This window comes from Megascapheus bottae, chromosome 21, assembly GCF_031878675.1.
Source record: "Megascapheus bottae isolate mThoBot1 chromosome 21, mThoBot2.hap1, whole genome shotgun sequence".
Taxonomy (NCBI): Eukaryota; Metazoa; Chordata; class Mammalia; order Rodentia; family Geomyidae; genus Megascapheus; species Megascapheus bottae.
Genome location: NC_143529.1, coordinates 27808642 through 27825705, shown reverse-complemented (window position 1 = coordinate 27825705; position 17064 = coordinate 27808642). Strand labels below are relative to the sequence as shown.

The 17064-nt window shown below is 44.2% G+C and overlaps 1 protein-coding gene across 1 annotated transcript in view; it reads right to left on the bottom strand.

Moving 5' to 3' along the window:
* Sgpp2 (sphingosine-1-phosphate phosphatase 2) overlaps positions 1-12500 on the bottom strand; it is an 85706-nt gene extending 73206 nt beyond the window's left edge. The window contains exon 1 of the mRNA XM_090354899.1: positions 12290-12500. Coding sequence (XP_090211025.1) covers positions 12290-12454 — 165 coding nt within the window. The 5' untranslated portion in view covers positions 12455-12500. The remainder of the gene's footprint in view (positions 1-12289) is intronic.
* Positions 12501-17064: the final 4564 nt, after the last annotated feature.

The window sequence follows — 17064 nt, the reverse complement described above, 5'->3', positions numbered from 1 at the left end:
AGTAAAGAAGAAGTATTTTTTAAGCCAGATTTTTTTAGTGCATTAGGGAAATGCCACCGGGACAGAGCAACATTATGTATTTGAAGCTCTTGTCATGTTTTGAGGTGGTTTGGAAAGAGTGTGGGAGGGAGAGGATGTACAATGGTCTCTCCTGGTGACTTTGGGCAAAGACATGGGGTTGTGATTCTACTTCATTTAGGAATTTACCACATTTTCCTTGGGGTACGGATTGGAACCCATGCAGTGGCTATTTAGAACTCTGTCACCAAGTCTTCAGTGGTAATTTTGTAAAGTTCTATTATGGATTCATCCTACCAGTCTTAGAAACCACCTTATATTTTCTAAAAGTACACATTTTCCTCCTAGCAGAATTTTCTGAACAGAATGACAATGGTTTAATTTTTTTTTTCTAAAATAGGAGACTTGGAAGCGTCTTCTCATGGAGAATCACGAATAACATTTAATTCAGTTCCTTAGACCCTTTTAAAAAGTACTTCGTTAAGCTGGGTATTGTAGGCCCAATCCTGAAATCCTAACTGCTCAGGAGGTTGTGAACTGAAAATCGAGGTTCAAATTTAGCCCAGGTCTCCCAAAAAGTCTATGAGACTCTTATCTCCAATTAACCAGCAAAAAAGCTGGAGGCAAATTCAAGTAGTAGAGCAAATGCCTTAAGCCACAGAGCTAAGAGATAGCACGTAGGCTCTGAATTCAAACCCCAGTGCCAGTGCATACTCTCTCTCACACACACACACACACACACACACACACACACACACACACACACACACACACAGAGTTCATATTTAAATATGTACTTAATGCAGATTTAAATGTGGGTCATATTATAAATTTCACATTTAATTTGGCTTTCTTTTGGTTGACTGCTATACATGGTGAGTATATTTCAGGCATAAACATTTGTAGCAGACGTCACTGCTCTTCTAGCTAGGCTTTAGAACTTGTGGTTCAGTTTTTCCTTTTACAGAATATAGGATGCTTTTACAATGGATTTGGTGAACGCTTTCTGGCAATTAAAAAGCTACCTGTGAGAGAGCATGAATTAAGATGTATTAAAATGTTCTTGGCAATTTGCATGCTCACCTTAGGCCAGAATAAGTAGCCATTAAAATAGGAGTCAGCTTCCCTGCTAAATCCTAAAGCTTTCCTACTAGGGATTTAGTTTACATAGTGCAGAGCTTCTCTTTCATGATCAGAAGAGAATTCTTTCTTTTCTAACTTGATATGTTTCTTTCTTCCTCCCTTTCTCCCTCCCCCTCACTTCCTCCCTCCCTCCCTCCCTCCCTCCCTCCCTCCCTCCCTCCCTCCCTCCCTCCTCTCTCTCTCTCTCTCTCTCTCTCTCTCTCTCTCTCTCTCTCTCTCTCTCTCTCTCTCTCTCTCTTTCTTTCGTTGTGGGGCTTGAACTCAGTGCCTAGGCACTGTCCCTGAGCCTCTTCGTGCTCAAGGCTAGTGTTCTACCACTTGAACCAAAGTGTCACTTCCAGTTTTTTAGTGGTTAATTGGAGATAAGTTTCTCACTAGGACTTTTCTGCCCAGGCCTGCCTGTTTCAAACCATGAGCCTAAGATCTCAGCCTCCTGAGTAGATAGGATTACAGACATGGACCACTGATGCCTAGCTTCTGACATGCCATTTAAATGGGATATACTCATTGTTATTACACAGGGGTTGGTTTTATTTTGTTTTATTTCACACCAAACCAGCTACATCCTCAAAGTTGGAACAAGACCCAAAACGTAGAAGTAACCTCCGATCTCAGATCTCAGGAGGCTCTTTCCAGAGGTTTCGTGGTTAGCCGGGCTCACAGCTCTAATTCTCAGGTGGTTGTAATCTAAGGATCATGATTTGAAGCCAGCCTAGACAGAAACATCTGTGAAACTCTTATTTTCAGTTCCTTTGCAAAAGCCAGAAGTGGAGCTATTGTTCAAGTGATAGAGGGCCAGCCTTAAGTGAAAAAAGCCCAGTGAGAATGTGAGGCCCTGAGTTCAATCCCAGTACTGGAACAACAACAAAAATAAGAAAAGATTTCATGGTTAAAGGATCATGGGCTTGTTAGATTTAGGGCTATTTATGCTGCACAGAAACCTTCTGCACTGAGCAAAAAGATGAATGATTTTGAGCCTGTCTGTAGATTAAGGGAAAACAGACAATTGGATAGGAGACTGAAAATACAACCTATGAATTTGTTCTACTCAACACCATCAACTTGAAGTAGCCTCCCAGAATAAAACACAAAACAATAATTTCAAACACAAAAATCTCTAAAGCTATGCTGTTTGTTGGCCACTCCAACACTTCATTGTGTGCCAGCTGGGCACAGAGCAGAGGACAGCGAGAAAGGAGGAAGCTTGGGACTCAGTAAGGCAGAGCATACTCAGAGGCAACCAGTCTGACCCAGTGTCAGACTAGTTCCTTTTTCCTGCAATGTGCCTGCAGTGGGCACTGTGACAAAGAGGGCTGAACCAATTGTTAGATTATTGACTTGAAAAAGTTATTTGTAATATTATTGATTCACAGTCAGCTGCAAAGGCAGTCCCAAATGTCCAGTAATTTTCTGGCCCATTTTCTCCCAGTATTACATCTTACCATTATAGCAACAGCATCACAACTACAAATCAGGCTTTGTACTTCCACAGCATTAAAAACAAAGTTATTGTGATTTTTTAAAAAAAATTGGCTATTTCTTTCAGGATAATACATTTGAGATCCTGTAAGTTGTCATATCCATACCCACATCACCCTGAACATGCCCATTCTCATTTGATCTAGGAAGCCATTTTAAGTTGCTGGGAAATATCAATACATTTTTTCCTTCTTATTGCATAGTAGTGGATATGTTACGGTTTCTGTAACCATTTTCCGTTATTGAGGAAAATTTTGCTCATATTAATACTTTTTCCCTTCTCATTGCCTAGTAGCATTTCATAGTGTTGATATATGACAGTTTCTTTAACTATTTTCCTTTATTGAGGAAAGTTTTGCTTACTTTCATTTTTTAACTAAGTTTCTAGATCATACACAGATTTCTCTGTAAGTTCTCTGATCTGAATCAATACCCAGGCATGTAACTGTGAGTTACATGATAAACGTATGTCCAATTTTAAATTTTATGTATGAAACAAGCAAGTTTCTCTTTTCACAAGTAACATTTTCTATTAATTGATTATTCACTGAAGTGAGGTCAGTTGGGAGAAGAAAAGCATTGATTCCAAATAAATCATTCTAAGTCTAGGGGTTGGTAGGATGAAATCTGAGATACACCTACTAATCTTTAGATTAAAGTTGAAACACAAACACTGAAGTGATATAAATACATATATTATAAGGCCATTGTAAAATGGTGAAGTATTCCACTATTAAAACCATACAATAAGAGAATTAGGGAAATATTTGAGATATCAGTGGGTAATAAAGAGAATCGATTCCAGTAGAATGCTCTGATATGTTGAAACAATATTCTACATGTTCATGACACTCTTCTCTGCAGGATAAAATCAGGACATATTTTGGTTTTCTTCTTTAAACCTTTGGCATCTCCTCTTATTTCTGACATAAACATGCATTCTTTTAATGGTTAACAATGAATTTAACAATATTAGCTAACAGTCATCAGAAGGTCAAAATTCAGAAAGAGGGGGAAGAAAAAAGCCTACCAACTTCTAACAGACCAGTTTTTCACTTGTTATTTTACACAAAACCTTTGACATTTTTCTATTTTACAGCTACCCTTTAAATCATTTGTAAAGAGAGGGTGATGTTTTCAGCTGCAACTGAAAAAATGTCTGCCTAAGCCACCTCTCTGCCAATCAAACACAGGCTTTTGTTGCTAATTTTCCTTTTTTTCCCATCATCCCCTTCTGCTCCTACTCCCCAGAATCTCTGCTTTGATTAGCTATTTTCCATAAAATTCTATAGAAGCAAAACTCTTGCCATTTTGGAGAAATCAGACCACAACTAGACACAGAAATGGCACATTTTATGAAGACACCCCAATTGCCCCCCCACTCCAGAACATGGAGGACTCTGGTGATTTTTTTTTCCTTAATTAGAGAGTACAAGTCACACACTGTGTGTGTATGTGCATGTTGAGAATGTGTGTGTGTGCGCGCGCGCGCGTGTGTGTGTATGTGTGCATGTTGAGAATGTACGTGCGTGTGAGTGTGAGTGTGTGTGTGTATGTGTGCATGTTGAGAGTGTACGTGCGTGTGAGTGTGTGCGTGTGTGTGTATGTGTGCATGTTGAGAATGTATGTGCGTGTGAGTGTGAGTGTGTGAGTGTGTGTGTGCGTGTGTGTGTGTGTGTGTGTGTGTGTGTGTGTGTGTAGTTCTTGCAACATTTCCAAGTACCGATCTCAAAATTTTTAGTGGTTAACCCTTTTTTTTTGACATCACTACATAGCAGGTGCTTTCCCACTCAAGCCATGCCCCCAGACTTTAAGACAAAGCTTTTATTAAGACAACAGAAACTTAACACAATCATTAATTTAAAAAACTGTAACAACAGAAGTAGGGTGTGTTTAAAACTTAGTCCTGACATCTTACTTATATGTCAAGAATGTTTTCATTAAATTAGGCTTGCTGTCAACAACCTCGTAAACATAGCACTTTAGTCTCCTTGTTTAACTTGAGAGATGTTTCATCATCAACCAAGTTTTCAGCAATTCCTACACTCCCTTTATAGTGTGCAACAGAAGAAAGCTAAGCAATTAAAAAGTTATCCATTAAGCTGGGCGTGGTGGCTTGCACCTGTAATCCTAGTTATTCAGGAGGACAAAACGCAGGAGAAAGGCTGTTTCAAGGCTAGTCCAGGCAAAAAAATCCACATGACCTTCATCTCAACAAAGAAATCTGAGCACGGTGCATGCACCTGTCATCCAGGCTATTCTAGGAAGCCTAAGTAAAAGAACTGCAGTCCAGAGCTGCCTGGGATAAAAAGCAGAAACCTTTCTCAAACAACACCACCAAAAACAAACAACTGGATCAAAAAGGGCTAGAGACATGGTTATGGTGACAAAATACTGGTGTAAGGCTCTGGATTTAAAACCAAATATTGCCAAAAAAAAGAGGAAGGGGAAGAGGAAGAGGAGAGGAAGAGGGTCTATCCAAGTAAATTATTCATAGTCTTCCACTATGAGAAGAAGGAGGCAATCACATTCAGGCTAAGTTGATCTTACCCTGCAGGCTTCCACTCAATAGATAGCTAAAGTACCTGTTATATGTTCCAGGGATATGTTAGGCCTCTCCTGACCTCCACCATTCTGAGCTTAAGGAAAGGGATGGAATTACTGTTCTAACTGCAGTTCTGGGCAAGTCCTTCAAAGTAGCAGGAGCCAGTACATTCTGGTTGCACAAGGAGACCCTGAAACATTTCTTTCAGTGTGAGGTTTGTTAGTGATTCCTTGAAAAGATTGCCAGCAGCCTCTTGGCTTGTTTCCTTTCCACAAATCTCCCTGAACTATTCTGTCCCAAACCAGCAATCCCTGTAGTTCATGCTTGTATTCTTTCTACACTTAGGCTTTTCCCTTGTGTCTCCCATTGCTGCCTTCTCTTGACCTTGGGCTCTCAACCTTGGGCTTCTGCATTCCTATTGCCTTCTGGGCTTCTGATTTTGTTTAATGGCTTCCTTCTTTTTCTTGAAGTTTTTCAGCTATCTACCTTTATGTTTTTTGTCCTTGAGGTGTTAAATTCTGCTGAGAGTGTGTGTGTGTGCCTGTGTGTGTGTGCCGATACTGAGCTTGAACTCAGGGTCTGGTATAGCCCTTGCTAATATTATTATCATTATTACTATTATGCTCAAGGTCTGCTTTTTCTGCTGTTGGGTTTTTTGTTGTTGTTGTTGTTGTTTGTTAATTATTTTGGTCAGTCATGGGGCTCGTTCACTTAGGGCCTAGGCACTGTCCCTGAGCCTTTTTCCTCAAGGCTAGTGCTCTATCACTTTGAGCCATAGCTCTACTTCTGGTGTTTTGATGGTTAATTGGAAAGAAAAGTTTCACAAACTTTCCTGTGTAGGCTGGCTTTGAACCAACAACTCTTAGATTTCAGCCTCTTGAGTAGCTAGGATTTATAGGCATGAGCCATCAGCACCTGATTCACATATGGCTTTTTGATATTTAATTGGAGATAAGAGTCTCATGGATATTGGTGCCCTGGCTGGCTTTGAACGGTGGTCCTCAGATCTCTACATGCTGAGTAGCTAAGATTATAGGTATGAGCCAGCAGTGTCCAGTTTTGAATTCTCATTCTCAGTGAACAATTTGGTTCTGTTGGTCAGACTCCAGATGGTTGGAAGTCATGTTGGCGCCATCCCCTGAGATGCTGCCCAACCTTCTAAGATTGCCTTTGGTTCCACGATTAATTCTTGATCAGAGCATTATTAATTCTTAATAATGGTGAGAGTTCATGATTCACACTGTTGTAACCTCTATCTTAAGAAGCCTTGGTTGAAACAGTGTAATAGCAATACTTACAAGGCAATATGTTGGAAATGAGCTTGACAACTTGGTGGGGCAGGGTGGGGTGGAAGGGAGGAAAAGTGGGAGAAAAACTTGTGAGGGGGTAACAATGTTTAGGAATTGATATTCTCACCTTATATATGTAACTATAACTCCTTTGTACATCATCCTGACAATAAAATTGAATTAAAAAAAAGCCATTTGTGGTATCCTTCCTCCTAGGTCACCTGTGTATGAGAAGGACACACAGAGTACTGTGGAGAATCCGAAGCAGATGTGAAGATCGGATTTCATGTCAGTACTGAACTTGCTGCTGGTAGAATGTCACATCTTCCACACAAGTATCCCTATCAATTCCACTACTATCCCTTCCATGGCCCCACCAGACACTCAAGATTTTTCTTACACAGCGCCCTAAGTTGCTAGTTGTGATTGCAGAGTGGAACTGATTGCCACCCCCTGTTAAGGGAGTGGAACTTAAATTCTACAGGAAGCCACAAGAAGGCTTGGCTGGCATACAACTCTTGAGTGTAGCCCAACTCTTCAGCCACAGTTGCCACAATTATTCCTACAACCTGTGCTGAAAAGTCTCCATTCACCCTTCCAGGTAACCCCTCCAACCACTTGAAGAGGCCTGACTTTAGGGACTGCATCAGTACAGTGCCCCACTCTTAGCTTCTCATAGAATTTAGCCAAAAGAGAGCACATGTAAGCAGAAGAAGGGGGACACATAGAATAGGAATATGAGATATATTTCCCTCACTCCTCCTTCCTTGCCTGTAGTTACCTTTTTCCACAAAGGACTTTCTTTGCTTGTAGTGTTGAGGACCTAGCCCAATACTTGACGGCAAAAGAAGGAAGCCAAGTTGGGTGCAGTGGCTCAGACCTATAATCCTAGCTACTCAGGAGGCTGAGATCTGCAGATGGCAGTTCAAAACCAGCCCAGGCACTAAAGTCCCTGAGACTCTTTAATTAATCACCATAAACTGGAAGTGGTGCTGTGGCTCAAGGGGTATGGCAGTAGACTTTGAGCTGAAGAGCTCAGGGATAGTGTGCAGGCCCAGGGTTCAAGTCCCACAACCAACTAAAAATCAAAAAGAAGGAAACCAAGATGAGACACAAGTACAAGTTCTTTTTTCTCCAAAGTGAAGAAAGCATGACTCTAGCACTGGCAAGGGTGTGGGACGGTGTGTGACCAGCGCTCTCATCCTGGTACACCCTGGCTCCAGGGTGTAATCATCTGTCAGAAGCCATCACTTATACAAAGTCTTCACTCAGCAGCTCTCTATCTGTTCATGTCAATCCATTACCAAACATATGTGGAAAGGCCCTTGTAGAAAGATGTTATTATTATTTATTTGTCGGTATTGGGACTTAAACTCTGTCCCTTAGCTCTTCAGGCTACCACCCTAACCTTAAGCCACAGCACCACTTCCTGTTTTCTAGTGATTAATTGAAGATAAGAGCCTCAAGCATTTTAGTGCCCTCGCTGGCTTTGAATGGCAATCCTCAGATCTCAGCCTCCTTAGTAGCTAGGATTATAAGCAAGAGCTACCATGCCCGGCAAGATGTTATTATTTCTAAGGCAAAACTTGGCAACAACCTAAAGCCATCAACAGTTTGACTAAATTATAGTATATCCATATGGTGGAGTCACAAGAAACCATTCAACATCATGGTGAGAGTCGGGGGTGTGTAGCTCCGTGGTAGAGTACCTGCCTAGCAAGCCTCACGCCTTGGATTCAATCCCTCAGCACCATAACAATGAAATCAAGTTTTGAAAAATTCCTTGCAGTGATACACACAAGTGACTAAACTTGTTCTCTGTGCTTTTTCAAGTTTCCTCGGAATAATGATGATATCTTTACATGGAAAAAATAATCAAACATTTTCAAGTCGGCTCACTTACTCTTTCAAACCTGAACATCAGAATAACCAGAGTTTGTAGTGTGAGTTGTTGGGTTTCATTATCACCACGTCCAAATATCACAATACCTGTGACCACGATTGAGAGTCGCTGTCCTCCTATTGAGCACAGTATGAGGGCTTCAGACTAGAGAAGAAACCATGACTGCTCATCTGTACACCAGATTCTCTGGGCTCTGACCTGAGCATTGTTTTGTCTTGCTCTTAAAGTTTCTTGAAATAAGTTCAGTATAGCTACTGTTAGAGAATGATGGGTCTAGTCTACTCTATTCATTGTGCAGATAGAATAACAGAGGCCTAGAGAAGTAACACAGACTCAGAGCCAGGACATTCTTTGTCCTTTTTTTTTTTTTTGCAAACAAATACATCCAGTGGTAGAGTTTTGCAGATCAACAGACTACAAATATTTATTTGTCTTTATGAATATTTCAAGAGAGACTTGAGAATACAAAGACTTCTAAAGACAAATGGTTATCTACTCCTCAACTCAACTTTAGAAGGATGGGTGCGTAGCTAGCAAAAAGTATTTATTGAGAGCATGGAAGATGCTACTAACCAAATGAACTCTAAGATATGGAAACAGGAGGGATTTGGGTTGTTGTTGTTGTGATTGTTTTTAATGTACTGTTTGAAGTTATTTCTTTTTTCTTTTAGTTTTTTCCTTTTGTTTATTTCCTACTGTCACGGTATTTGATTTTGGTACCCTGTGTCCTATATATCTGTTTATCTGCTATGGGGAAGGGAAGGGAAGCAACAAAATGGTGAGAAGAAGGACAAAGGGTGAACCAACCCCAGCAGTGATACTCACAAGACACTATGTTGGAAATGAACTTTACAACTTGTGGGGTAGGGTAATTGAGAGAAAAGGAAAGTAGGAGAAAAGAGAGGGAGAGGTAGCAGTGTTTGACCAAAAATGTATCCATTACCTTACTTATGTAACTGTAACCCTTCTGTATATCACCTTGACAATAAAATGAAATTTTAAAAAAGTATTCATTGAGCACAGTGATATTTGGAAAGACCACCTCTAGTCTAATGCAATGGAAAGAAAACGTAATTATGTCTAAATATAACTTTTCTGGATACACCAAGCTAAGAAAACAAAATACCATTGTATCCAAGGTTGGCTTGATCCCAGAGAAAATAAACACCATTTTGTTAGAGACTTTGTGACCCTTGCCCTAGTCAAGAGCTCAGGGCATGATCTCCTGGGATTACAACGAATACCCTTTCATGGTTAATCCAGAAAACCGGTTACCTTGCCAGGCACAAGCAATATCTCTCCATGCTATACCTATTAATCACCAACCTGCCTGGGTGGATCACACATCTTACACCCTCTCTATAAGTCAGATCCAGTGAAGCCCTGAGAGTTTTCTTTGGAAGATGAATTTAGACTTTGAAGTCCAAAGATCTGGCTTCCCTAGACTGCAGATATCTGGGAAGTCCCCAACAAGTCATGTAACCTTCCAGAACTCAGCTCTCCTGGGCATTCTCTCAGATTCAGACCATTCATCCAGTAACAGGCTTATGCAAGCCCAGCCCAGCCTAGCCCTGGTGCGTAAAAGATATAGTTAATCTTTAAGCTAAAACTGTAATATGTGCAGGAGTCCTTCATTATTTCCGCACTTGTTCAGTATTAAAGTTTAAGTAGGAAGAAAAAGTTGAATTAGATTCATTGAGATCTAAGGTTACTTCAGTGAGGGAAACAATTTCTCTCTTGTGTGGAGGTTCTTAAATGGATGTGCTAAAGCTCTGTCTAAAAATTTAAATTTATTGATTTTTCTTTTGCAATTCACATTTGAATATTTACAAAATTCACTGAGCACTGACTATATACCAAGCCAAGGGAAGAAAACTATGAGCAGAGTAAAATTCTTGCATTCCTAGAACTTACATGTATATACCTGAGTGGATACCCACATTGTGACAAGTGACAAATACTGCAAGGGAAAACCCAGGAATTAAAGAGGTGCTAACTGTTCCTCTCTAGGAACTGATCTTTGAAAGCTGTGAGGTAAGAGGAGATATATATATATATATATATATATATATATATATATATATACACACACACACACACATATTTCAGTCGTGGGGCTTGAACTCAGCCTGGGTGCTGTCCCTGAGTTTTTCAGCTCAAGGCTAGCACTCTATTACTTGAGTCACAGCACCACTTCCAGTTTTCTGGTGATTAATTGGAGATAAGAGTCTCTCAGTTCTTTAGTGCCGCGGCTGGTTTTGAACCGTGATTCTCAGGTCTCAGCCTCCTGAGTAGCTAGGATTACAGGCATGAGCCACCAGTGCCCAGTTCAAGAGGAGAGATATTTAAGGAAAGGACAGGAATGCAGGCAAGCCACCGAGCAGGCAAAGCCGAGTCAGGACAGGCTGCAAGGGAGGCAGTTCTGCCCTCTTAACGTCCTAAATGTTACAGGGTTAGAGGTGCAATCCTTTCTGTCTGGAAACTTCCTTTGTGTTTGTTAAGGTTTAATCATCTCAGACCACTGGAAATCAAGCCCCATGTTAAAAAAAAATTCAGAAACCTCCCCCTTATCAAATGCCCTTAAGTTTTTGCTACTAATACCCATACATTGTTTTGTATCTTAAATTTTTAGCTCTCTCATTCTTCTTCAAGAAATGTAATGAGTGATATTCTGTGTTAGATGGGAATTGAGGCATAACCGAGTGATACACCCAGCAAGAAGATACCTTGGCCAGAAGTCTGCTTAGCTTGCTTTCAGAGGGGAACAGGATCTTCCTGCGAAATGTCTGGTTCTGTTGCCAAGAGTGATGTGTTAACCACTTGGAAAAGCACTTGAAGAAAATTGTGCGCTTTCCCATCCTCCTGAATAAGAGGCAAAAGGCTTGAGAAGAGAAAAACAGAAGCCGTGTGTCTAACCGTGTGTGTGTGTGTGTGTGTGTGTGTGTGTGTGTGTGTGTGTGTGTGTGGTGTGTGCGCGCACAAAAATGACCCAGCGTCTCCTCTCCAATCTGTCTCCTTTTGGGGACGAGAGGAGAGGAAAGACAGCAGCATCTCAAACGGCGACAAGTTCCTAGCGCGTCACAAGGCACGGAAAAGGAACAAAAAGTCATTATCCAGGACGATCGCTCTCCTCTCCCCTGGAGCCAGCTCCCTTCTAATCCCCTAAACCTAAACCTCCACCGACCAGGAAGTGGCGCCTCGCCATTCCCAGAACCTTCTAGGAAGAGGAAAATCCGGGAGGGGTTCCAATCGTCCTGCGTGACTTCTCTTCGGATTTGCACGCCTTTTCCTGCGTGTATGGGGAGGGCGGCCCCGCGGCGTCCGTCCCCGCCTCTCCCGGGAGTCCGGCACTGCGGCAGCCCGGCGCCCGCTTCCCCGCGTGCCCGCGCCCGCCGCAGGGCGCTGAGGGTCGCGGTCTGCACGCCCGGAGCAGAGCGCACCACCACTAACACCCCATCCATGGGCAGGAGGGACCCCAAGCCTGGGGGAGGGCGAGGTCGGGGTGCGGCGAGGACCCCATACCCGGATGCGGGGGACGCGGATGCTGCCCTGGAGGGCGGGCGGACGGAACCTCGCACCCCGGTTTGTGCCGGGCGCGGGGAGGGCGGGGTGGGCTCCGCGCGTCTCCCCGGGGACCACCAAGGATTCCCCGCTCCCGGGCCAGTTACGTAACCCTCGGCGGCGCCCGGGGACCCGAGAGCGCGGGGCGCGCTGGGCTCCTTCGCCGCGCCGAGAAGCGTCTACCTGGGGCGCGCTGGGAAGCTGGGAGTGGAAACCACCCGGGCGGGCCGCGGGCATCCGGCCTCGGCCCCCGGCGCCCCCGCGGCGGGAGCCGGGTGCCCGCCGGGGATGCCGCCCCTCTGCGGGTCACCTCCCCGACTCTCAACCCGGCCCACACCCGCCTGCGGTTACCTGCGGGGCCCCGCCGCCCCGGCCGCGGCGACGTCCGGCCGCGCCCTCCGCGGGGCCCGCGCCCCTCTCCCGGGGCCGGTCCTCGGGCGCGGGGAAGAGCCCGCAGCGGCGCTGGAAGCCAGCCACGAGCTGGGGGTCGCGCAGGTTCCGCAGCAGCTCGGCCATGGTGACCTCGCGCCGGCCGCGCTCCGCCGCAGCCGCCTCGGCCGGCCGGTCGGTGCCCTCGGCCCACGACGCCGCCGCGCGCCCCAGCCCGGTGCCCCGCGAGCGCGGGCGGGGCCCGGAGCCAGCCAACAGGTGCGCCACCCGGGTCCTAGCGCCCGCCCTCCTCGCCCTGGAGCCCCGGGGAGGGGGGCCCACCCCCGCCCTCCTTCCCGTCCACGCGGGCTCGGGCGCCCGCAGCGTGCCACCGCCTGGCCCAGGCTCGGCTGGGCACTGGGTGGCGTGCGGGCGCCCCGGCGGCGCCCCTCTCCCTCCCAGGGCGGAGCTCGAGCTCGCACGCACCTGCCGGAACCCCAGCGTGCCTGCACCGGCTGGATCCCCCTCGCCTTGATTCCTTTCGGTTTCCCCCACCCCCAGCTCCGTCCCCTCCGCTTCCCAGTGAACCACGAGGTTATCCTCCCCCCACCCCAGTTCTTTCCAAGTTCACCTGGATGCATAACTTCCCCTGGGCCTCAAGAGTCCGGGAAATTCACAGTGGGCCCCAAGCCTCTGGCGATGGGCCACTGGGGTCGGGGTGACTTTTAGGTGCTGAGGGGGACAGGGCGTCCTGTTGGGGGATTTCTGCATTAACGATGAAGACATTGATTACGTCCTCCTGATTCTTCGGTTCACCATTCAGAAAACAGGGTGGGGAGAACGAAGCAGAGGGTTGGGGGGTTGATTTTAGGCACCCTCTAAAGAACAGGGTGCCCAGACGGGAGAGAGGCCCTCCCGCCGTCTGCGCGGCCTTTCCCATCATCTGCTTCAAGCCCCTCCACACCTCCCCATGAGGGGCAGGTGGCAACTGTTACCCGAACCAAAGTCCCATTCAGACCTCGCCCTGGTCTTCAGCAGCAGCCCCAGGCTCGCATGCAAAGCTTAGGCTTTGGTTGCACTAACGACCATGACAGCACCTGTCACCACTTTGTTTATCCAGTTGTCCTTTAACATCTGGAAGTTTGGCAGCTGACCCTCTAAGGATGGTGCTCTTGCCTCCCCCATGCCCCAGGCCCTGCTGTCTTTGCTTCTTGGCTCCCTGGAGGTCAAAGTGGCCAACAGGGTAAAGATTAAAGATCCCTTGGAAGACAATTTCTATTTCATAAGAAGAGGCACAGGGCAATTGTCACTCCCCAGCCACCTCACACTAAGACTATCTGACTCAGGAGGCAAAAGGCTCTGTCCCCAGTGCCTTTGCTAGTATTTCTGGGCTCTGGGACCCAACCCTGTGATTCAGTTTCAAAAGCTGGGCTTAATAGCAGCTCCCAACTTGTTGAGTTTATGTGTTCAAGAAATGATGTTTTCCTGCTGGGGTGCTGGCCTTCCAGTCTCCCAAATTCAGGGCTGTGCCTTTTCTTTCTCCCAGTGAAGGAAAGAGACCAGATAAAGCATGACACACTTAGTCTAACACTGGAATCGGGTTTTCAGGTACAGCGTTTTTATTTGTGACCCCAACATCCATGTGACTCAGGACATCCCCGAGATAAAAAAAAAAAAAATTGTGTGCCTTATTTTCCTTCCGAGATGAAGCAATGTTCCTCACTAGTTTCTTTTTTATTTTTTTCATATATTTTTATTGTAATTAATAGAAGGGTTACATTACATTCACCACATAGAAGGTGCATTACTTCACAAACATTGATACCATTTCTCATGTCTTGGTCCCCATTTCCCTCCCTCCATCCCGGCCCCTCAACTTGTTTTCCCCCCTTCCCTATCTGATTTCAAATAACCAAATACACATTTATACAGTATATCAGATAACAAGGTGAACTACTGTAACAATATGAGATAACCAAGGGACAGCAAAAGAGATGAGAGATAACATAGTACATTAAGGACAACGATCACTCATTATATGACTTTTGTTTCTATGTCCTGGAGGTCCTGTCATGTAGCATCATACTATATGGCCTATGTATCTAGGTTTTGTTCTGTTGTACATTTCTGCTAGGAGAGCCCAAGGTTTCTACTGATTATGACAAATGAGGGAAACCGTTGAGCCTTTGTTCCTTTGAGTCTGGCTTACTTCACTTAATATGCTCACTAGTTTCTTACAAATGATCTTTAGAGAAGCTCACTGATGACAATGGAAACTAGTGAAAGCAATGTAGATGGAGCATGGTGGAAAACACAGGAAATTTTGTTACTGAGCAGTGTGTTTGGCAATATTGGCTTTTGTAATCGTCGCCTCTCACTTGTTAAGCTGGTACTCTGAGCTGGACCTCAAATCTTTTCTTTTTTTCCTAGCTGTTTTGAGGATAGAACCTCCCTTTCCACCTGGCTGGGCACCTGGAGTGTGATGTGCCTACTTTAGACTTGTCTTAGTTTGCTGGGCTCACAGGCACACATTGGATAATCCAGCTTACATGAATTGGAGATGGGGGTCTCTCCGGGGATTTTTGTCTGGGCTGGCTTGGAACCTACGCTCTCCCAGTCTCAGCCTCCTTGATAACTAGCGTCTCACACTTTTTACGTGGGCCAGCCCCTGACTGGATTTTCCTACTTATATCTCTTGAGTGGCTAGGATGATAGGCTTATTTTATTGAGATGTGGGGGTCTCATTAACTTTTTGCCTGGGGCTGGCCTTGAACCTTAATCCTTCTGCTCTTTGCCTGGCATCACAAACGTGTGGCAGCCATGCCTAGCTTTAGTTCTTTGATAGTTTAACACTAGTACTGGTTGACGGAAATGGATTTTCCTACCCTTTCACAAGGCATAAACTCAGTTTTTGTACTTTGCTCAGTCATGCTCGCATAATTATTATTCAATGGCATTTTAGTCTACTTCTTTTGGCACAAAAAATCTCAGTATGCAGCCCAGGCAGGCCTTAAATTTGGGATCTTCCTGTGTCCACTTCCCAGCGATGAGATTGCAGACATGCACCCACAGGATATCTCAAATCAGCAATGATATTTCTAATCAGCAACGATCATATATATATATATATGTATATATATATATGGTAAAGGTTTCGCTGCTATAACAAAGTGATCCCCCAAATTATAATGGTTCAAAGAACGCATTCATTTCTCCTACTTCAAAAAAATTCTATTGTAAAGGTGATGTACAGAGGGGTTACAGTTACATATGAGTCAGGTAGTAAGTATATTTCCTTTTGAATAGCAGCATCCACTCCCTCATTCTCTTCCAGTTTTTCCACTTCCACCCTCCCTCCCTGCAAGGTTGTGTGTTTCATTTCTAACATAGTGTCTAGTGGGTTTCACTGCTGAAATGGTTCACGCTTGTGAACCCTTGTCGTTCCATTTCTGTGCTTCCCCTTCATCTCCCCAAATCAGATAAACTTCTATACAAGACAAGAGTATAGACGAAAAAAAGAGTGACAGAAGGGAATAAACCAAAGAAGAAAGGAAAGTAGAAAAGAAAGAAAGAAAAGAACTGCCAATAGTATAATTTTAAAAACCTCTTACTTCTGAGAGTGGGGCCTAGCAGTAGAGTGCTTGCCTAGCATGCATGAAACCCTGAGTTCAAATCCTTGGTACCACATAGACAGCAAAAGCTTGAAGTGGTGCTGTGGCTCAAGTGATAAAACCTTATCCTTGAGAAAGGACAGTGCCCAGGCTTGGAGTCCAAGTCTCAGGACTTGCTGGGGGGACCCTCTTATTTTAATTTCTTGGAGTTCATTTCAGTAAGCTCATTTTTCTTTCTAAGACAGTTTCCAAGTAAGTAAGCAATTGAGATTGGTACAAATTTCTTCTCCATGGCTCAACTCAGTAACTCAAGTTCTGTACATCTCATTGCCTCACTATACCCTGAAACCCAGTCCTAATACCTTGCCCTTTTCTAAGTAAGTAACGCTGAGTTATGGACATACCTGGGTTCCAGGCCTGAAAAGGAGATGAGAAGGATCATCTTGAACAAGGATTGCATAGCAAACAAATGCAGCTGTATTTACACATGGCTTCCACTGTTATGCTATCAGTAAGAGCATTGTCGTTTGTTCTCAAGAAAGGCATGGATTTATTGTCTTCTAGCTGGACAATCTGCATTCATCTTAAACTATATCAATGTGGAGGAAGAGAGGAAGGACAGTTTTGGGGAGATGGGGGATGAAAAACCAAGTATGGGCTATCAGTAGTCTCTACCAAGATATGGAAAGTAACAAATGCTGATCTAAAATGTTACGCAATGTTAATCATGTTAAAATTCAACCTGCAATCTACCTGATTTTATCTAGGCAATCTTTCTCTAATTTGGCACATTCTAAGTGTCCTGTACAGATGCTTTTATTGTTTTTAAAGCAGGAGACACTAAAGGTAAGTTATTTCAGGAAGCAGCCAGTATATCTTTAATTGATTAAGTTGAGAGAATTAAAAGAAAATATACTTCACTTTTAAATGAAAATTTTTGGTACCCATTTCATACTGTATTTTAAATTTAAATTTATTTTTCTTCACAAAACATATCCCCTTCACATTATAATTAGTCCTTTCAGTATTCAAATGGGCAGTGTTTCCTGGATCATTATAAATATATTCAGGGTCGGAGCTCCATATTGATTTTCTGGTGCTACCTACCCGTTTACCCATAAATAGTGACTGAAAATCTGATTCATT